General features: G+C 38.7%; 1 protein-coding gene across 1 annotated transcript; it reads left to right on the top strand.

Moving 5' to 3' along the window:
- Positions 1-4,321: 4,321 nt before the first annotated feature.
- On the top strand, positions 4,322-11,415 carry kcnk15 (potassium channel, subfamily K, member 15). The gene is made up of 2 exons (XM_015054801.1): positions 4,322-8,014; positions 8,170-11,415. The coding sequence occupies exons 1-2, from the start codon at positions 7,717-7,719 to the stop codon at positions 9,183-9,185; spliced, it is 1,314 nt and encodes a 437-aa protein (XP_014910287.1). The 5' UTR covers positions 4,322-7,716; the 3' UTR covers positions 9,186-11,415.
- Positions 11,416-23,372: the final 11,957 nt, after the last annotated feature.

The following is a 23,372-nucleotide window of genomic DNA, read 5'->3' as shown; positions in this document are numbered from 1 at the left end:
CTGGAACAAGATAAATCTAAATTATCAGACCACACAACTTTCTTCTGTTTCTCCGGAAACCAATTTTTATGTTCTTGGAAAGGTTACAAAGCCATTTTCAAAGTAACCCAGACAACCTGCAAATGGAGAAAACATAAAACAGAGGTAGACCTTCCCAGGCTGCCCAAATTACATCAAGAGCGCTCGGCTGATTCTCCCAAGAGGTCACATAAGAACAGAACAACATCTGAGCACTGCAGAGCTTACTAAACTCAACTAAGGTCGGTATTTAGAAAGAGACTGGGGGAGAGTAGGGATAATAACTATGTTATTCGTTAATAACAAATATGTTATTTGGACATGTTTTTCTCAACAGGAAATGCACTGAGCTGCTCTGACCTAGAAAGTCAGGAAGGAATTCAAATTGCAAGAGAAGAGATCTGCATCAGCCATAGAACGGACTGGACTGGTTGAGAACACTACACATAAGTAGACAGGTGTTACTACATGAGTTGAAGTCTGTTATGTTGACCTCAGTTTTTGGCCCAATTTACAGACCATTCAGGGTAGGGTTAGAGCTCTTTACATATTTCATCCATCTTCTTTACACCCTTGTCCCTTAGTGGGGTCGGGAGGGTTGCTGATGCCTATATCCAGCTAACGTTCTGGGCGAGAGGCGGGATACACCCTGGACAGGTCGCCAGTCTGTTGCAGGGCAATTTGGAGAGGCCAATTAACCTGACAGTCATGTTTTTGGACTGTGGGGAAAACCCACGCATGCAAACTCCATGCAGAAAGACCGGGGCTGGGAATTGAACCCAGAACCTTCTTGCTGCAAGGCAACAGCTCTACCAACTGCGCCACTGTGCAGCCTCTTTATATGTTTATACATATTTAAATGAATTAAGAATTTGTTTTGAAAACTCCCAGTGTCTCTCTGTCTTGTTTGTTAGGCTTGTAATATTTCACTCTGTGTAAAGACTATAACGAGTTTCACGTTCTGAAAGGAGTGACAAAAAGCATCAAACTTTTTCATAATAATCAAATGTTTTGAGATGTACCTGTAATGTGACTACAGCTGCTTACTGTGGTTCTATCCTTTTGGAGAGATGCACTCTCAGGAAAATCCAGTACAATAGCTGAGTTTAGAGGAGAAATTGGAAGTCAGTGCAACAGCATCCATCAACTTTTCCCAGAATTGGTGTACACTTGTAATTTATGGCATTTCTGCCCATAACCAGCATTTATTTGTGCTGTGCATGCTCTGTCTTCCTTATGTAGCCTGGATCTGTGGATAATATTCTCTACAGCAATAAACAGCTGATCAAGATAAAGAGGGTACTGTCAACAGAGGAAATGAATGAAACCTAGAGTAGAATCATACTGCTCCAGATAATAGAAAATGCTTTTAGTAGCAGGTATTTGATGGAATGGATTTGAAGAAAAAAATTAAGGAGAAGATTTTAAACAAGATGTAAAAAGCTTTGTCTACCACACATTTTTTGCAGTCTGTTGTGCTTGATAATTTTTAATTTATTTATTTATAATTATTTGGATGTATTTTTGTTTTACTCTTTATGTTGATTTCAATTCATATTAATATTTTACTCCGAGTTGTTTTCATATTTAATCTTATTTTACAGTTGTGTCTCTCTGATGTCCAGGAAGAACGTATATTAATCTTGAAGGCTCTCAGTTTCTGCTTAGCCATCTCTTACATTTGGAATAATCTGTATTTGTATGGGGAAATTTTTCTGCCACAGTACAAGAGCACAGGGAGAAACGACGACCTGAGCTTTCTGCCCCATGTTACACTAAACATCCGCTAGCAGTGTGCTACTGATCGCTAACAGCTACTGATCTTAGGCAGGAGTTTGTTCACCCAACCAACTCCCTACATCCAGTGCGTGGCGCAGGTTACTACAATCGATAGTGACCACACAGGCACACCCACTAGAAGGGATCAAACGCACCCAGTGCAACACTTTCTTTCTATTGGCTGAGAGGTTGCTAGGCGACGATGCATTTTTGTTCTAGAAACAAGCGGAAAATGTTTCGTAAGTGAGCAGAGAGTCGGCGCAGAGACTAAGTCTTGAGAGCGAGGAGAAGTTTTGAGAAGAAAGACGAAGTCCTGCTTTCAAAATAAACATGTAAGCAAAAGTATTAAAAGTTTTGATAGCAAAAGACATGAAATCCTGCTTTTCAGACTGAAAATGTGTGCTCTTGGATCATGGCAGAAAAATTCCCCCATACATTTGTGAACCTCTTCTGGGACTGAAAACACTCATATTGTTCACCAGAATGTAATTTGGTGGAGATGATTTTCCATCTCTTTCTTTTTTACCTGATCAATATCAGTTCCTCTTTCTCTTGTCATCCTTCAGCCACCTCCTTTTATTTACTTGGATACTTAATCAAATAGTGTGTGTGTTTGTGAAGTTCAAATTATGATAGATCATGTTTTCTTTTACTACAGTTGAGTGTTTGTTCACACCTGATTGTCACATTTGAAAGTATTTGTTAATACCAAAAGCTCTCACACAGCCTGATGAATGACATGCAAGACTATGCTTTAGCTTTTGATTTTTTTTAATAAATTGTGGGCAAGTGTTAAAATTAAGCTGAAGATGCCTAAGGGTGGATAATTCTTTAATTGTAGAAATATCTGTGTATACTTGTGCATACAATCCAAATAAGTACTTAATAAAGAATGGTAACATAGCTCTGTTTCTGTATTTTGCAGTGTCAGTGTAAGTCCACTCTGTAAAATCATTAAATGTGAGAAGTTTTTCTTGAGATTGATCCAAAGTTTTCAACATAAACATAATTTGTACAACACACACATTTATAGTCTGAAATCTGACCTCACTATTCGCCATGAGAGGCTGTGCTGTAAGAGCCGGCAGCAGAAACGAGGATATCAGAGGTGGCAACATGTAATTGTTCCACGTTCTTCATCTTTTGACTGTAATTGGACTGATACATTTATGCACCGGCTTATTTCACCATTAGAGGGTATAAATAGAATCCTGTGTTATCACTGGGGATTCGGTGTTGAAAAGATGCTGGTGTGGGTTACTATTTTTGCTCGCCGTTACTGTGGTAACCGCAGGGCTCTGCAGGCATCTGAGTGTTTGCTGTTGTTATTTTGTGCCTCTGCTTCATAAACCCCCCGTCACCTTTCTCTGTGTGAGATCAGCGAACGCGAGAGGATCCGATTCGCTCAGATTCACGTTACATATAAAACGTCTCGGTCACTGAAATACAAACGTTCCCTTTTCTGTTTAATGTTGCTGAGCGGAAAACTTTATACACAAAATGCAGAATAATAATAAAGCTGACAATAAAAAAAAAAATCAATTATTATTAATGGCAATTTCCAGTGAAGACTCAGACTTATAATATTACACCTAGCTGCTCAATGTTAATGCAGGTTAGATTTTTAGGCCTACTAGTCTATTTAGAGCATGTGGTAAAAAGCTGCCAAGCAAAGTTGTAATTGAGTTGCAGCAAACTTAGAAGGTGATTTGTTACTCTGCAGCAACTCAATTTTCTCACCACCAAGTGAGACTATAATCAGTCAGAACGCGCTTCGGCGGGGATCCTTCCTAACACAGTCAGACTCCACTGCGTTAGAAACCAGATATGAGCTGCAAAACTCACAAACTAAGAAATTTATGTGTATTTTTCTTTTTTATTTGGTCCATGCTTTACTGCTTTTTAAGAGAAATATTACTGAGTGGCACTAAAATACATGTTATGATAGCAAATCAGGCAGCAGTGCCTTTCTATTCTGTGTTGAATGTGTATTTTACTGAAAGTTAAATAGTTCAGTAGAGATTTTAAGCAATACAGTTACTTTTCTTTGGTTCATCTATTCTAGAAGAGTTGAGTGATAATGATATTTTAGAGTCCAAATCAAGGCCACACTTTGGTAAAGTAACAATCATCTGAACTGGAAATATACAATATAAAAATAAACAACCACTTAATACTTCAATATACGTTTTTATTGTAAAGAGATTAAATTAGTTTCTGCTGGCAGCAATGAAAAGTTTTATTTGTGTATATATTGATTAACGCAGCTTAAATTCTTCCACGTCAATCTTTCCATGCAGGTTTTAGTTGTTTCAGATTAATGTTAAAAAATATGATCAAAATGAAATTAACATGCCAGAACACTTTTCTGAAATATGAACGATAATTTTACTTAAAGAAGTTTGTGCTTTAAGAGAAACCCCCCCCCCCATATTTTTCATGCTTGTGATGCAAACTTCTGAGGGGGAAGAAGGAAGAAAATATAGTTTTACAAAACAAACTCTAAAAAGCATAATGTAGATTCATCTTTCACATGGGAGTGAATGTGTGATGTGTGCTCATCTGTTTTATTTTTATTGATAAGAACTGAAAACCATGTATATTAACGACCTGTTCCATCCAGTTTTTATAAGTAAAGCATGTCATGAGTGTTATATTTGTCCATTTTACACATTTCCATATTTAATTGAACACGGCAGAAATGAGAAACTGAAAAAGGCAAAGGGAAGCTCCACAACAGATTCTCAGCATCTCCTCTCCCAATCACCGCTAAGCTTCCCAGCCAGATGAATTCGTCAGTGAAACCAAATTAGTTCTTGAGAAGTTTATAATTAGATTTCTGCTCCAAAAAGTCTTATCGGGTGTTCATAATCTGCCCACTCTTTAATCAGAGGCGACCAGCAGATCAGTATCTCTGCATGGGCCTCCTGGTGAAAAGCCAACAATTTACACGTTTATCTCTTTTGAGATTCTTTCTGGGTTTTAATGGCCTGCCCTGCAGGCGCCGCCTTCATTTACAAATCCGTTCTGTCAGATTTACTTCTACACCAGATGTAATGTCAGAGTTTTTATTATTATTATTATTATTATTATTATTACAGATTTCATTTCTTCAACACAGGAAAAATATCTTCTGTCCACTGAATGTCTCTTGTGTCTTTAAAATGGCTTAGAAAATCTGTGGACGTTCAGAAAGTTTAGCCGAACTGGACATATCAGCTAATATTTAATAAATTTCTGCAAAGAATATTATTACAAACTTTTTAGCATGGCAAAGAAAATCTAATAATTGTCAGGGTTTTTTTTATGTGTCCTCATGGGAGACACGTTATTTAGATACGTTTTTTCCGATGAGATAATGATCGTAAAATTTCTTTAAAGATGGTTTTGGAACAGATGGAGCAGCCAAGCATCAGGCTTCTGGAAAATCTCCATTTCAACCTTACTAAGAATAGACAATAAGTCAGATTTGAGACAGGAAATCAACTAATTTAAGTTCATTGTGAAAAGACGAGTGCTCAGCCAAAAAAATTGTGGTGTCTCTGTAAGTTCCTAAAGTAAAATTAGTGTGGAGTGAATGTATGTCTCTAACCCTGTGGATATACTTTTCCTTTATGCGGATTAGATCAAATTTACAAAAACTTTTGCACCAAACACAGTAACTGCAGGTTGTTGGTGCAGCAACAACCAAAAATAAACATAAATTTCAAACCAGTGAGGCATGCATGTGAAGTTTCATTATTAGATGGTAATATACAGTGTGTCCATGTGTGTGTGTTTGTGTGTGTGTGTGTGTGCATGTGTGTGTGTGCGTGCTCGTGTCCTAATGCAATGTACCTTTGTGAGAACAGAGATAGCAGAGCTCATTAAGTGAAGCATCTATCTCTTTGAGTCAGTGTAGCCTCCCTCACTTTGTCCCACGTCTGTCGGCAGAGAAAAGGATGTGACTCAAAGCCGTCTGGATTGATTGGTGACTGTTGGCGCATCAGGTTTCTCTCTTATCAGCTGAGATATAATTGATTTATGGAGAGCTGGTTGAATCCAAACAAGGACATAAGTGTGCTGATTTAACCACTTAAGAGAAAAACAGGAGCACATGGAGCAGGATGCTCTGTGAGAACAAAAGAACATGTGAAAATCCGCCTGCATTATTCAGATGCAGCTTCTTTTCCTCGTCTCTTTGTTTCTTTCTTCCTTCATTTATGTTTCTTTCTGTCTTTCTTTCATTCCCTCTTTCCCTCCTTCTTTCTTCTTCCTCACATTCGGCTAAAACAAAAGCTGTGATGCATTGATGATATCATTTACCAGCCAAGAGCCATGATCATTACGTTTCTATTAGCTTCATCCTAACTGATGGCCAAAGTCTGTGCCTCGGATACAAGTGCAGTCACCATGGCAACCGGCATCACCTACAGTAAGGAAGCATCTAGCCAACCTGTTTTGTTCACTCACATTGCACATGTTGTGCCACCTCTTTAATATTGAAAATAAATAAATAAAAACTCAGCATGTTTCTCTACTCAAATTCTTTTAAGAATGTGATGCTAAAAAATGTTTCATCCTTTTTTTTTATCAGTATAGTAAACATTATCAGTATACTGCAGTGAAGAATTCATTCTATTGGCATTTTTTCCCCCTTTTCATTTAAAATCTGTTTGGATAAAATGCTTTAACTTAGTCATTTGATAATTAAAACTGGCAGCAATACCATTTAATTTAGTTTTATTGGTCACAAATCAAAAGTGTATTATTTTGAAGCTTTAAAATAATTGGTTCCAAATATTAGCTTTTGATTTAGCTTTAAGCTGGTTTAGCATTTTGTTTTGACACCTCTATGGAAGTCCAAAAATAACAAAATTAAATAAAAATAAAGTAATAATAAAGTAGTATTAAAATGTGCCCTTCACCTATCCATATGATGCATCTCTCCAGCGGTACAAGAAGCAGTGTACAGTCTGCACACACACACACAGACACACACTCTCTCTCCTGAGGACAATCCACAGTTACCAATGAATCTAAAAGTTATACAAGCTCAATGCAGAAAACCCCGGTGTGAACAATTTATAAACCATCTTAATTAGTTTCTGTAATGAAAATACGTTATATTTTTCATTTAGCATGAGAAAACGCCCTGCTGCAGCCACTGTCTTACCTCACATTGACTACAAAGAAATAATTTATTAGAAATCTCCTGTTGTCTACAGATGTTGGGAACAGTTTATCATGGAGCACCGAAAATCAATAGGAATAAACTGTTTGGTTAAATATTTTACACATGCAAAACTTTGCACCACTACTATTTTACCTATCTTTGTGTGTTACTCAAATAGAGCCACTAAAATCTCAACTCACTGTAATATTAAGAAGAAAACAGAAGGCATCATTAAACGGTTGTTCTTGTTTTTCATGCTTTTCTTCCATTGTTTTTAATTTAAGTTAATGTAAAGCATTGCGTCTTGTTTGTTTAACCAATAATCTTGTCGTATCTGAAAAAAAAAAAGGTTTACTATCATTGTTATTATAATTAGTGGGACATTGTGGTACTGTATATTTCAAAGTCTACAACTGACTGAAATCCGCAGGTTGCTGTCCGTGGTGCTGAAGCCTCTCCAAACACACACCTACATTAAGGACAGCCTTTCAGTGGAGGCTGCTTTGCGCATGCGATGAAGTAATGCGGGGCCACTTGTTTAAACAGATGGCCACATCAAGAGCAGGTAGGCTGCATGCGCATTTTTATACATACGCTGAAAACCGTTCAAACCGCGCTTGCAGGCTTTATTTTCCTGCCTGCCCGCCTCCGCTGCTTTGGTTGAAAGCAACAGGCTGCAGCACCGATGTGATGCCTGTACGCTGAAAAGCCGCACCACCTGTAACTGCAGCCTCCCCACCTCTCCTCCGTCCTCCGGACTCCCCATGCCGACACCGAGGATGAAGAAGCAGAACGTCCGGACCCTCTCGCTCATCCTCTGCATGTTCTCCTACCTGCTGGTCGGCGCCGCGGTGTTTGACGCGCTGGAGTCCGAGTCGGAGAACTCCCGCAGGCGCATCTTGGAGCAGAAGCGCAGTGAGATGAAGAGGAAGTACCGCTTCTCCGAGGACGATTACCGCGAAATCGAGCGAGTGGTGCTGCAAGCGGAGCCCCACCGCGCCGGGAGGCAGTGGAAATTTGCTGGCTCCTTTTATTTTGCCATTACGGTCATCACGACCATAGGTAAGTTGGGGCGCAGCTTTTTCCCCCTCCTTTCTTTGGAAGTATGGATGTTTTACTTTAATTCAGCTGAATTTCAAAGAAATATTTGCCTCATGCTGTACCGCCTACTGTTGCTACAATATTCCTCTTCCTTCTGTTTACCTCTCTGCATTAAGGGTATGGGCATGCTGCACCAGGAACAGACGCAGGAAAAGTCTTCTGCATGTTCTACGCTGTTCTAGGCATTCCTCTCACTCTTGTGATGTTCCAGAGCCTCGGAGAGAGAATGAACACGTTCGTCCGCTACCTCCTCCACAAAATGAAGCAGTGCCTGGGTTTCAGACACACCGAGGTGTCCATGGAGAACATGGTCCTGGTGGGCTTCCTGTCCTGCATTGGAACACTGTGTGTGGGAGCCGCAGCCTTTTCCCACTTCGAGGGATGGAGCTTTTTCCATGCGTACTACTACTGCTTCATTACCCTCACCACTATTGGCTTTGGGGACTTTGTGGCCCTGCAGAAGAAGGAGGACCTCCAGGAGAAAACGCCTTACGTCGCCTTCAGCTTCATGTACATTCTGGTGGGGCTGACGGTAATCGGAGCTTTTCTCAATTTGGTGGTCCTGCGTTTCCTCACCATGAACACCGAGGATGAAAGACGGGATGCTCAGGAGAGAGCTTCGCTGAAGAGGGACAGGGGTCTTTTAGAGGGGCCCACCGGCCCCCGCGTTGTAGGTGAACAGAGCCGAGATAGCCGCAGGGAGAGGACCGGCAGGGACAGCATGGTGCACGGCCGCAGCCACAGCACACTCTTCCTCCCCATGCAGGAGGGAACCAGTCGCACCAACCTCATCCCTTCCCCAGCTGAGGACACAGAGAGGCAGGAAAGTCCCTGCAGGCACAGGCTGCATTTTCGGATCAAGCCAGGCAGACGGAGGGAGGAGACGAGCGTCAGCTCCCTCTGCTCCTCCTGCGTGTGTTATCGCTCAGAGGTTTGTGACGACCCCGTGGTGAACCGCAGCAAACACCACGGAGGCCACATGAACTCAGTTTACTACAACTCAGTCTCCTATAGGATCGAGGGCTGCTCGTCGAGATCCAGGGACAATACTGGACTCTCCTCCCCTGGAAGCACACTGTCGCCTGAGCACAGCTTCCAGGAGTTCAGTAGTTTAAGGAGGAAGTCGGTGTAAAGGGCATTATTGTAAGGGGGGCAGGGGGAGTCTGCAACGACAGTAAACTGTATCTATTTATTTGTTAGATTTTATTTTGCGCATGACAGAATTCTGTTTGTTGAATAAACTGTCTCTTGTAGCTACTGAAACTGATTTTATTCATAAAGCAAGAATGTCTTTCCTCCTTGTTACTACTGTACAAATATATATATATGTTGTGGGTTCTGCTATTTTGCTTGCATGTAGCAATGCATGCTAAAAAGAATGTAAAGCACTCAATGTGAATGCAGGAGAGCTACATTTAAAGTTCTTTTTTTTTCTTTTGCCAAGTTTAACACAGAGATGAAGACTCAAATCTTTGACTTAAAGACTTTGCATTCTCTGCAGTAACTGAGGAATCTGTCGGTTTATTCAAAGAACAAATTTAGTCCAAATCAGAACATTTCAAACTTCACAGCAAAGTGAAGAGCAGAACTCTGTTCTGAAGTTGACAAAATACAACATTTCCACTTTTTCCTGGTTGTCATTGATGACAACCAGCTCAAATTTCTGATGAAAATAAACATTATTTCCACACGATATGTTGAGAACAAGCTGCAAAAACTCAATCATGTCATCCTTTCCTCACAGCTCCAGGAGAGAGAACACATTTCTTGGTTTATGCAGAGTATGTAAAGGTGACTTCAGACTCGACTTGCACTCGAGGTTTGGGACTCGAGTCTCATTTAATGGAGGTGAAGAGTTAACCTGTAGCTCATTTTAGTAGATGACTAATAATGATACCTAGTAAAGTTTAAAGTTGGTCTGTTTTGGTTTCATGCTAAAACTGATCATCATTTAGTTCAGTAAGTAAGACGACAGCGTAGCTCTGATGCAATAGGGTTGCGTTCGATTAATTAATCAGGGATGTTTACAGACCATGGACCATTAATGGCTCATAGCTACTGGTTCATATCTAATGTAGCATCATAATAATGACTATATGGATGTCTCTTATTTTGAGCTGTGACTCTGGGTTATTTGAGAACGCACTCAGTTTACCTCCAACGTCTTTTTTAGATTGGTAACAGCATTAAAAAGTAGGGGTGGGCAATACAGACTTAAAAGTTTTATCACAATATTTTGTACAATTGTGATTATTTTTTATCAACAAAAGTGACAATACGAACTATGTATTACTTCAGTTTAACTTAATAGCTGTTGACTGTATGACAGAACAATTGTAGCTCCACAAACACAAATACTGCACTTAAGGAACGCCAGTCACACAAAGGTCACAGTAACTGCGTTTAGTCATATTTTCAATTTGATTAATGTTTATTGATCTGGACAATAAGGACAGTATTTTTTAAGCATCAATAATTTTAATTTATCATGACAACAATAGATCAAAATCCTTATCATGATAAGAAATTCATCAGGAGAATGATAAACGATACGATAAATTCTCACCTCCATTGCAAAGATTTGTACTGTCCTGATTCATTGAGCAATTTCATATTTTATTTGGGGAGACATTTTGTATCTCACAATTAGGGCTCATAATAATGAGTTATATCCATAACAGTAACTCTGTGGTTTATGCCATGCATCAATGTGAGAACGTTCACAGTATTTAGAGACTCGTGACGTGACTTGAACTTGGAAAAATGACTTGTGAACATCTCTGCTTCAATAAAAGGAATGGGTATTTTGCTTACCAATGAAGAGACTTAAAAAAAAAAAAAAAAACCTCAGAGGGCTCTTGCTTAAAGAAAAGTCTTACATTTTCCTGCCATAGAAAGATGATGTCATAATTATAGTTTTATATTTAAAAAGCCTTAAAGATGTTTGACCAAGCACATCAGATAAGTGACTATTTTACACACGGCGAGAATAATACAATATTTTATTACCTGACATTGGAGTGAGGTGGTGAACACTCCGATGAATAAAAAACTTCATGTTGGTAGTTGAACTAAAGTGGATGTAGCTTGTAACATATATGTAGCAGGTTATTAAGGTCTGCAGAAGTTTTCATCGTCCAGCGACTGAAGGTGTTGTTGTCCTGACTGATGTCATTCTCTTCCAGTATTGTTTGACTAAACCAAATGAGCGTACCGTTGAATGTGGTTTTTTATTTAGACTCTTTCTTATTGTACGTTGTTATATGATTTTTTTTTAAGATTCTGTATTCATTTGTCTTCCCTTCAAATGTGTGTTTTTACTTTCAGAGAATAAAACCTTGTAACTATTAGTCTGACCATCAGTTGAACTGACTTGAATTAAGCTAAAATAGCAGGAAGACTCTGAAAATAAAATAATTATTGGTGTTGTGAGAAATCCTGTTTGGATGGACGTCAAGAAATACTCGTTAAAGTAAATGATCTTAGTTCATGTGTGTAACCTTTGCAGTAATTTTTCTAATCTAGTTTCTTTTCTCCTAAAATCTAAACATGAATGTTGAAAGAATTAATTTTCAACTTCGATAATAATACAGTTTTACTTATCTTGACTTTTTGGTTTTTATTCTCCATCACATTTTTGTTTGTTTCGCCTTCATGCACCTGAGGTAGAGACCAGAATCCAACATTTTCTGCAAGGTAGTTTGTAGAACTTTTATCAATTTGGTATTAAGTCCAATTGAGAACCGAACAAAACATTTAGAGACCACCAGACAGTCTGAAGATGACCTTTCTGGTCAGACAGCAGCTGTGTGTCAAGATGTACCCCTCTGACAGAGGGTAGTAACTGGTAGCGCAGAGGTCCAAATATGGTTTCCAAGCCCTTTTTATGGTTCAGGTTGACCAGAGCTGGTGGAGTAAATGTGACCCACTTAAGAGTTCTTTCTTTTTTGCCTCTCCAAACATTTGTTACTGCAAACAAACAGGCCAATAAATGGATCTAATTGACATTTGTATTATGACACTTTGAAAAATGTCACACTTAGCTGAATTATTGATGCGTGACCATCAGACAATAGGGCGCTTTCTGAACTAGTCAACAATTACACAAAGGATGTGAAAAAGAAAAACAAAGCATAATGAGGGAGAATATTCTCTGAGACAAAGGCAGAACACATTGTAAACACTATTCCAGACATCAGCCTGAACAAGTTTTAGAAACCGACAGGCCAACACTGAACCAAGATGTTTCTGGAAAGATAAATGGAGAGATCAAATAGATTTCTGTTTGACGCGCCGCATCACTCACACCTTTATGAAGCAGTACAATCAGTGCTGATCTGGACTGTTGTTGTTAAGGATGAGCTGGTTCAGCCATTAAGAGCTGAAGATGAAAAATTATCTCCTGGATGTGCTGCAAATTTGTCAAGAAAATAATTTATCTACCGGTGACGGCGAAATAGGACAGAGAAAAGACTTTAGCTATTCAACCTCTCACAGCCAACTAGCTAGGTTGGTGGAATCAACTAACTCACTCATTCTTTGGTTACCTAGCAACATGGAAGCTGAGGAAGGGGTGGTTACCTAGCAACAGCCTGTTGAGTAACTTGCGCAGCAGCAGTTTAAAGTTTCGCCACTGTGCCTCATAACTGCACAATGATGTGAAATGAAAACTGTGGCTATAACAGGAAAAGCCACTTCACCACTTTGGCAATATTTCATATATTTAAAAAAAGTGAAACATTTGATTCCACTAACTAATGTCCAGCACAACCATCTGACTTCAGAAGCCACCCAAATAGTGGAGAGCAAGAGGTTTGTTAGAAAATATTAGTGAACAAATGTCTTTCTGAAGGTCAAGGAACACATCAGATCAGGGAAAACATTGTGGAGAGTAAAGCAAGGTTATGTTGTAAAACATTTTCTCAAGCTGTCAAAACCCAGCACTGGAGGAGCTGCAGAGATCCACAGCTCATGTGGGAGGATCTGTTAACAGAATATCTATTGGTTGTCCTGCAAAAAACAATAAATCTGACAACAAGTCTGACTTTTTTGGAATAATGAGATAAAGAAAGTCAGTGCTGAGAAAGGAGCCTTGTATGCAGTTGGCCACAAGACATGTAGGAGAAACAGCAAAAATATGAAAGTAGGTGCTGCATAGAGGTAATCAAAGGGATCTGCAGTGGAAAAATGACAGTAAACATCATCATCTGAACACAAACTGTGAGACAAAACAATGGAGTGGCAGCGTAGGGATAATTTTCCGCATCAGTTGATGGAAAGATCAACTGGAGCAAAATACAAAATAGCACAGGAAGATAAGCTGTTAAAATCTGCAACTTTCCTCCTCTACACATTTAAATGCTTTATATGAAGGAATATACATATTAGAATGATGTAGTCACAGTACAAATCTCAATCCAGTTGAGAGAATGTGTGGCAAGACTTGAGAAAAACTGTTCAAAGAGGCTCTTTATCCAATCTTATTTTGCAAAAACGAAGGGGTACATTTTCTTTACACATAAACCTAAATACTTCCAGCTGTAATTGTGGCTAAATGTGATTTTACAACATCCTGTCACTTCTAAGGTATAAAATATTAGACACTAGAATGATAAAAAAAAAAGAAGAGAGAGAGAGAGAGAGATGAACCTTTACTTGCTTGGTCCTAACTATAACCATCCCTAACTTCTTCTTTTTACCATAAAACAGGAGAACATAATGTAACATTTCCACTTTCTTCCATTTGCTACTTTTAATAGCTGATTGCAATTTGAAAGAAAAAATGGAAATAAAGTGGTCTTTACACAACTGTCTCCAAGCATCCATTTCAAACCATCTGCTGGTTTGCTTGAAAAGCCATCTACTTCACACATAAATGTAAAAATGACTGGATAATAGCATCAGAAATGGTGATTGGATATTAAATACCATCTGCTGAGGCTGCATGTGGGTGCACATGGTGAAATTCACTCCGCTCTCTCTGTCACATTCGTGCATCTTCCTTAACTTCAAGTGAAATGGAGCTACATTTTGTCCTGTTCTCACTACAAGGCACATGGGATTATAATCAATATTTTTTTCATCATTACAGGGAAAAGAAAAGTTTAATAAGTTAGGCAAGAGGGCCCTCTTTAGGTGGTAAAAAATATGCTTTGGAAAATTGCTCCTAAAACCGATCTTAAAAATGGTAAATAATGGTTTGGCCACTAGAGGGCAGACTGCGCCCGTGCAACAGCTTGCTGAAACACCTAGAGGAAAAATATGTTTTTCTAACATATCCTGATAGAAAAGGTAGTTCAGAAATTAATGCTGCATAAAAATTGAACAATATAACTTTATTTCTTTTTTTTTTAAATCATTGTCACCTTCAGTGGAGCAACAGAGGAGTAAGCCCTTGTTCCACACAAGCAGATGCTGATAGCTTTGAGTAAAAAATTATCAAAATGCTGCAATTCAGATGCTGATACTGAACACAAACTATGTGGCTCTCATAGAGATTTTTTTTTATTTTAATTTTTTTTAAAGAAGAAAACACCCCCCGACATGCCCTGCTAAACATATGAGACCTCAGCACTGGTCACTTTGCTTGCAAGATGAAAACCGAAGTCACACTGTACAAACACATCTTTCACATAGACAAGGTAATAACACTGCAGCCTGAAGAAAAAAACAACATGGTGGTAGAAAAGAGAAACCCATTAGAGGTAAGCATCACAAGTGCTAACATGACTGATGTCAGTGCAAATATCTGACCTATAAAAAAACATTAAAAGAAGAAAACATTAAACTTTCATGAGAGGGATATACAACTTTTTCAATAAGTGGTCAGTCGTTACCGCTCACATCCAACAATCCTTTTTACTATTCCTGGACCGTTGGAGGTATAAATGTTATGCTTTCACAACAAATACACAGTGGTAATGGGATTTGTCAGGAGCCTTCTCAACAGGACTGGAATGCTTTATGCTCAGTGTTATGCAGAGGTATGTTAACAACTGACATTTTTATCAATACTCAAAATGCCTCTTTGGTAGACCTGATACTTTGGGTGGTAAACAGAATTCAGGCCTGTTATCCTAACACCCCTGTTATACTGTGTTTCCATGGTGTTCACATATATGCAGCTTTAAATGAATAACATTCCAGCATGGCTTCTTTGCATCTGACACTGTTGCATACACAATTTGAGCTCCATCTATAGATTGGCTGCCGCAGATATTTTTCGACATGTTTAAAAATTCTTTTGCATGATCCTCACTTCTTATGGCGTTGTACACACAAAGCCCCAGACGTGAAAAATTTATGCAAATACTTGGAAAAAGGATTAGGAAGGACAAGGAAATGCTGCTACTTACACAACGCTTCGTGACTGCGTGCTAAAGGTTTTTTTTTCTGTCTTGTTGTATACCTGGTCAGTCGAATGTATTTTCTGATGAACCCAGTTTATTTATGATAATAATATGATGTAGGTATTTAAGCATTTAAAATTTCAGTCTTTTTCTTTCTTTGCCTTGGTCGTTCATATCGCTAATTAAACCCGAACGTAATGAGACTTCTACGTCAACGGTTTATGTTCCCAAAGCTACCCGCATGCGCAGAAGCAAACCGTTGACGTCACACAGCAGCGCGCTGTTTACGAAAGTAACACCAGATAGTCACCGTTTATGGATCGCTTTTTAAGTTTATTCAGCAGAGGGAGCTGAGAGAATCGTCACAAGGTTACAACAACACAAAAGACGCTAATTAAAAAATAAATAAATTAAAAAAAAGCACAAGTAATAGCAACCGTGTGTTTTGGAGCAACCAAAGCACAGAAACAGTTTGACGGCACCTTGACAATAACTACTACATATCTGTGATTGAAAGTCCATATTTAGCCTCACTGGACTGATGAACTGTCTGATAAAATTACTCAAAAATGCATTTCTCATTTACGGGCATGTTGCTGTAATTTGATTAGAGGATCAATACCTGTCAAATCAACATTTGCAAACATAATTTCTAATGCAAATTAGGCACCAGTGTTTATACTAAATACATTGATTGAAGCATCACATTACCAGGAACAAACTGTCTAAATAATATAAAAAGAAAGCACTGGCATGATATTCAGAACATGATTTATTTTATGATGATAAATACCAGCAAACTTTTCGAACATAAGAGCTAAAACAGCTTCAAAATAACATAGAGAGTGGCCACTTCACATGTTAATCTCATTTGGATGTTCTTGGTTAAGAGATCCAGGCTATGTAGGACGAATTTTAATATTACTGATCTCTCTACAGATTAATTTTCTAAACCCATATTTACTTCCCTTATTTATTATTTTCTTCTTTTTCAAACAATAAACGTAACCTTGGCTAAAGCCAAGTGAAAGCGATCTAAAATTATCACTCAAACCTGTAGCATGAGAATAAGATAAACCCAGGAAAATTACCTCAGTGACCCCAAACTCCCTTCATCTTTTGCAGCTATTTTATGATCCGCCCAAACAATTTCAGGTTGTGCAAGACTCTCTGTGCCTGAGGACACGGATCAAAGTAAGGTGCGACTGAGCATCTACGGCTAAAGTGAATGATCTTGAAAGGGATAATCAAATAGAGACTCATCAAACAAAATGTAAGATGGTGCTTGTAGCATGTTGAGAGATAATTGAGCTCCACTGAGGGTTTCTGCAAATTGATTTAAATTTAAAATTGTAGTGTGTTGCAAAGTAACACGAGGCATCCTTTTACTCACCTTCAGTCTGTCTTGTCCCAGTAGAGAACAGGAACACACTGATCATTCTCCCGTGCGGGGGATGTCTTTGCCATGTTGTATTTTAGAAAATGAGTCTAAAGATGAAGCTTGTCCTCTCTTTGAATGTCGTCTTTAGTGATAAAGATTATGGGTCAGACTTAAAACGTCCATCACATTTACATACTGAGGAGCGCATGTTATTACAGATGAGAATCTTTAAATCAAACCCTTGTGGGCGATTATTCTGCATACTCCTGCCTCGTTATTGAGCATGAGATATGACAGTGATGACCAGGAGAAGGTGATTGAACTGATTCTTGTCATTTCTGACCCAAAGAATAGTTCACAACACAGGAAGTGAAGGGTGTTTATTGACGATCAATAAACACCCTGTTGAGTTGGGTTGCTAGAGCCAACAGACTTAAAATCCATCAGCCTTGGAAACTTAAAGGATATTTTGCTGAGAGAAAAGAAAAGATAGGGTTTTCTGTTTACTGGGGATTGTTTTGCCCAACGGACTGTAAAGATATAGACTGTATATGAAGGAAGCCGGGAGTGATGATGGGAAATTAATCTGAAACGTGTTGAAGTGGCCTCAAACGCTCTGAGCAGCTTCACTGACCCATGGGAAATCAGAATCCCGGGACTTAAGTGGGTTTCAGAACCAGAAGCTCTGAGAGGCCAGGAGAAAGAAAAAAGGTCGGGTACATGATCAGAGAAGAGAAGAGTTTAGTTTAGCTTATTAAAAGTTATGATGCACATTTTTAAAAACTTTTGCAAATTTGCAAGATTTGTTTCAAAGGTAGTCCTTGGATAGATGCGTGCAAGAAGTCAGTAAATAAAAATCTGTTTTTTTGTGGCATAAACAAATCTCAAAATGGTTCTCAGAAAAACAAACCCAATAGAGCGTACAAGTTACAATACACGAAACAGAAAAAGAAAAAACTGCAATTAAGGTCATGTTTTGCTAAAAGCTTCTGAAATGAAAACATCTTCAGCTGTTTTGTAAAATTATCCACAGAGTTCAAACTGAAGAAATATGAAGGCACTCTGAATCGGAAAGATAGAGACTCCACATGAAGAAACTCCATTGGTGTGAAAACTGTCAATGTGTCTACTGAGCCACGTTTAGCTTTCTGACCCGCATGCAGAGAAAACTCAGAGATCGGGCTTATTTTGAGAAGTTCATAAATGATAGAGGTAGGTAGGTTGGATATTTTCTTTGTAGGTGAAGGTTGCTCTGAGGGGAAAAGGTTTTGTTCACCTTGGAGATGAGGTGCAGGCTGAGAATGGAAATGTTTCTGATGATGATGGAGGCAGATGAAGATTCTAGAGGATCTTCGGGAAGGTGAGAGTCAGGACTGAAGGAAGAATCATTCTGGACTAGTTCAGCGGATAAGTGGATAACCACTTAGCTTGGTTGGATGCTGAGCTAAGTGACCTGCTTAATGGTGGCTGACCATCAGGCTCTGAATGTTGGTCAAAGAGCTCAGAAGTAGACGAGTTGATAGCGTGACTGCAGCGCAACTCGTCAACCTGCAGCTTCTGAAGAGAGTCGACACGAGCACACCTAGTGGAAACAATTTTCCAAACCATTTCAGGTTATTAAATGACGAAAGGTGATGAGGTGTCTGACTGAATCAAGTCGGCAACAGAAGCAGAAACCTGAAGGTTAGGACCCAGATTTTTAAATAAATGCTAAAACTGACTGATTTGAGGTGCAGCAAAAACTATATGAATTATTCTGTAGTAGAGATTCAGAACCCTTGCAGTGGAATGTCAGTGTTTAAGTGAGCAGAACATTACAACCGTGTATTGATGTAGGTTGACAGTGACTCCATCCGCTGCCACTGCCAAACTATACAACAATCATACAAAATTTCTCTTTCTGTCCTCTCGCTGAAATTCAAATGGAGAAATCTAACTCAATGGGAGAAATCCCAGACGGAGCCCTAAAGGGACATGAGAATTGGCTATATTTTAAGGAAACCAGACTGAAAACAGTCATTAAAGCTTATTTATTTTTCTAAGAAAGGTAATGTGTGCAGCTTCCAATACTGCAACTCAATGCATAAGGCTTCCAGCAATGTAATATGAATAATTTAGTAGAGATGTGAATGACCCTTCAAAGTACTTGTCACTAAAATGTTTATCTTTGATTCAGGTTTTGCTGGTGATGTAAAGAGTTTTTTGGAACTACGTCCTGAAAAACCGGTCAGTGAAGCAAAAATCTTACCTGCTGTCCTTTCAGTATTTAGTTATTAGAACCCTGAAGTACAAAAAAGAGTAGAAAAGTGCAGAATTGTTCCTCTGTCTTAATTTTAAAGGTTAGAAGATTATGGGGCCTTTTCTCAGGCACATACAGGTGAAGGTTTGTGCTGGGTTTCTTGGGCTTTCATGGCTGCTGGTGAGGGACAGTGGGAAAAATTATACAGTCTGCACAGACACTAAGTTTTAACAGCTGTCGCCCTCACAATAACCTGCTTCACCTTTTTTTTCTTTTAACAACACCCACTTATCCAAGTAGGAGAGGGAGTCGAGCAATTATAAATTATACTGTGGTTATAAAAGAAGGAGCCAAACATATTAAGAGATATTTACAAGCATACCTGCCACCATTTATTTAGGGGCAAATACTAACAGAGAGCATAGCAAAACAGTCCTTAAACCTAATTTAACACTAGGCTTTCAAACTGATACATGAGCGATTGAATTGGTCACCGGCGTGCAAACACACGTGCAAGACGGACAAAGTGCGCACATCCATTCCGCTCAATTCCCTGCAGGAAAGCCATTAATGGATTTAAATGAGGACGAGCTGCCTCTGATACGACGGATCTGTGTGTGAAATGGAATTAAGTGGAGGAGGATGACAAGTGGAATATTTTACAGGCAATACTCATTGCTCATTGTGGCGTAGTAAATGATGTTTTTTTGTCTACTGCTGAATGTTTAACAAATCAAAGTGATGGCCCATATTTAACTTCTCACCGACGCACGATCAGTCATTATCTATACGGGCGCTGATAAATGATCTTTTAATCTCCGCTGCCGTCTGAGAAGGAGCCGCTACGGATAGTAACTTAGTACATTTACTCACGTACTCCATCATAATACTGCGGTGGCTGTGACTCGGGAGGTCACCTATTAATCACAGAGCACCGGAGGCCTCAAGGAAACGACAACACCTCCTTCGTTCAAAGTGTCCTTGAGCAAGAGACTGAAGTCCAAGATGCTCCCAGTGGGGAGGTCAGCGCACTGCATGCCGGAGTGAGAATGTGGCTCTATTCAAGCTTTAATTTGTTCCACAGTTCTTAGGGGGAAAAAAAATTACTTACTGTTAAATACTCTGAAAATCAGCACTTAATGCAGAGAAAATGTATGAAACTTATCAAGTTTTTTATTCTACGCAATTTTTTTTAAATATGTTTTATTTCAAGGCTTTTACACACAATTTAGTGTTAGGCAGTTCAAGCATTACAATTACATCCAGAAGTTTACTTGCACTTAACATCAGAATGGATTTTATTTTTATTTTGTGGTTTTAATAATTAATTAAGTCAAGTTGTAAACAACAAACAACTTCAGTGATGAGTCAAATGGTCTCAGTTTTAGGATTAAATTTTCGTTGAACCTGCTCGGGGTGCAGCTCACACATGCAATCTAGAGATCATTGAAAGGTTTTCCATTGGAAAAACCATTGATTTATCCGACTTTGGAATTATAACATTAATAGTTTGTTAGTTTGAGCTAGAGTGAAAGTATTTGGAGGTAGTATACTTCAGTTTCATGGTTTGCATAAGGATTCAGTGTAAATGGCAGAAAAACATGATTCTACCATGAATGTTTTGTTCAGTGTTCTTAGGTTTGAGTGTCTCATCATGACTCTTCCAAATATTCGTCTTGTCATTGGGGCAAGCACATCAATCTTTTCTTTAGCCGTCACAAAGGTTTTCTCCAGAGAATATTTGGATTTGCTTCTCCAAATTTTACTTTCGGCTTGGAGAGGTTCTTCTTTCTTGTTTGACATCCTCTAAATCCAGACCACTAAAAGAAAAAAATGCTTCAAAATAGATGCTGGTGCTCTTACATCTTTTAGGTAGTAATGGACTGGAGCCTAACCAGCATTTTAAATTAGCTCTAATAATTCTGACTGAAAAAGTGCTTAACCATTCAGTCAGAAATGTTATACTCAAAACATTTCCGTTTCTTTTAGTGATAGATAAAAATTACACTTTTATTTTTTTTAGGTAAAACCTTTTCTATTTAATTATTTTGACATCTAGCTCACAGAGCAAACTGCAAAGAAAAAAAAAAACTAATAGTTGAGCAAAAAAGACCTGATCAGAAACCAGCATAATGAAGAATAAAAGCTAAATAGATCTACAGAGCCAAGCAATGCCAAGGCCTCCTGAGTTTTGCAAAGAAATAGGTCAAAAGAAAGCAAAAACACATGTTGGAATCGTTAAAAGGCATTGTTAAAATTTATATCATAATGGTGTAAATGTACTGTAAAGAAATCTACATTAACCTGCATCATCAGTAAATTACTGGCTCCTCATCAAATCGACATGGCAATCAAATAATCACAAGATGAAACGTTTGTCTTTAAAACGATTTTAGCAACTTTCACCACCTTGAACCAAGCAGAACTAATCCTAATCCAATAAATGTCACATCAAAAACATACGAGTATCTTTCAGTTCAGGGCGACGTTAGATGGATATTTTTCATGAATCTAGCTGCATGTTGATTCCCATGGACCAGCTTGACCCAATTTAAAGATGCTGCAAATCCAACCCTGAAATTTTAAGAACCATTAGTAAAAGGTAGACTAGCTAAAAACAAGCTAAGATGGAGAATAATTTTACCATGTACAGAGCCAGCCTATGACTCATTTTTCTCACCACCTGTCAAATGTAAATCCTCTGGCGGCTGCTTCTAAGAGCCAATTTACTGTTCAGGGATTACGGATCTGGGTTCATCTGTTGTTTGTTGCTTAGTAGCATCACACAGACGATTTTAAAGCAGAATTAAGTTCCAGTTGCAGCTCTGGTGATAATTAAAGGAAGGAGCCAAAACTAATGACAACAGATAAGCCAGAAACCTAAACCAAGTTCCATTGACAGTAGTGAATAAATCTCTTTTAATAAGAAGATCCGCTTCTATATTACAGGTGTGGTTTATTTATAAGCCTGAGATTTGAATGAATACATTTTTACATCAAATAAAACAAATAAATAATTGCAGATTTTAAGCAAAGAACCTCATTTTCCTTTGTAATTTTGTTCTTTTGCTTGGAGCGTCACCAAAAAGGTCACCTCTGTGAATTTTTGGCTCTGATCATTTGGGTAAATCACATGCGCATATCACCAGAGCTGCAAACAATCGATCTGACCTGCTGGCGCTCCTCATCTCCTCATCCCAGTGTCTCATGTTGGTCCCAGAGCAATTAGCCTGCTTGCATCCCAGTCAGTAGAAAGCACACACTTGACTAATCCCACTCTCTTCTCACTTCCCCCCTTTTCTCGTATCGATTCTTCTATCCCCCACTGGACATTTTGTTTCTTTTTTTTTTTTTTTTCTTATCAGAGCTTGACTATCTGACACATTTAACTGGAGGTGTGACAGCTTTTACAGCTTTTACACTAATACCCTTTATTTGCCTGTAGAAAGCTGCTGTTGAGAACTCAGAAATGGATGTGCACGTCTCGTGTTGTCAGACCTTTGCTCATGTGAGCGCGTGTGAAGGACTGTGTGTTCCTCTGCATGAGAACATGCTGAATTGTAGCAGTGCCATTTCTTCAGGAGATTTACTACAAAAATGAAAAGAAAAAGAAATCATTAGCAGACACAAAGGAGCCGTCACTGATTGACAGCCTCAATAGGTGATTGCTTTGTGTGAAAAACTCCTTGTTCAAAACTGTTTTCTGAGAGACGCTGAAAACGGCAAAATAAAAATTATAAAAAATTTTAATGTCTTATCAATTTTTGGACACTTGTTCACTTTTTAATGGGGCAATATTATGTAAAATTGACTCTTTTTGAGTTTTAAATCATGTTATAATGTTATTCTCTCATTGAAAACATACCTGGAGTCTTGACTCGATTCTTTCATGCATGTTTGAGAAATCCTTTAATCTCCATGGCAGCAATTCAGCTGTGAAAAGCGCCTGGTCGTACCTAGCCCCGCCTTCATGGACGAAGCTCCTCCTCCGAGCTGCAGTTTCCAAGCTTCCGAGCTTCTGCAAGCGGCTCCTTAAGACTAGCCAGCAGCAATTAGCAAACACCTGTTGGAGCAGCACATCTGCTTCTCAGAGAAATGCTGGTAAAAATGTTGTTAGAGGTTAATAGAGAAGCAATGTTGAGGTGACTTCCTGAAGGCAGAGTGTCAGAAAGAGTCGGAGTTTTAAAGAGACAGAGGTCCACTCTCAAGGCGTTAAATTACAAAGTCTGTGGGCGCACAACCCACTTTCCTCCCTGACCACTCTCACATAAAATCTACTAGAGCAAATGAAACTACAAAAAGAAAAAAAAAGAAAATAAATATATATATATATATATATATATATATATA

This window comes from Poecilia latipinna, unplaced genomic scaffold (genome assembly GCF_001443285.1).
Source record: "Poecilia latipinna isolate Pla-1442-1.1 unplaced genomic scaffold, P_latipinna-1.0 Scaffold57, whole genome shotgun sequence".
In the NCBI taxonomy this organism is placed as follows: Eukaryota; Metazoa; Chordata; class Actinopteri; order Cyprinodontiformes; family Poeciliidae; genus Poecilia; species Poecilia latipinna.
Note: the sequence above shows the minus strand (reverse complement) of the source record. Positions and strands in the feature narration are given on the sequence as shown.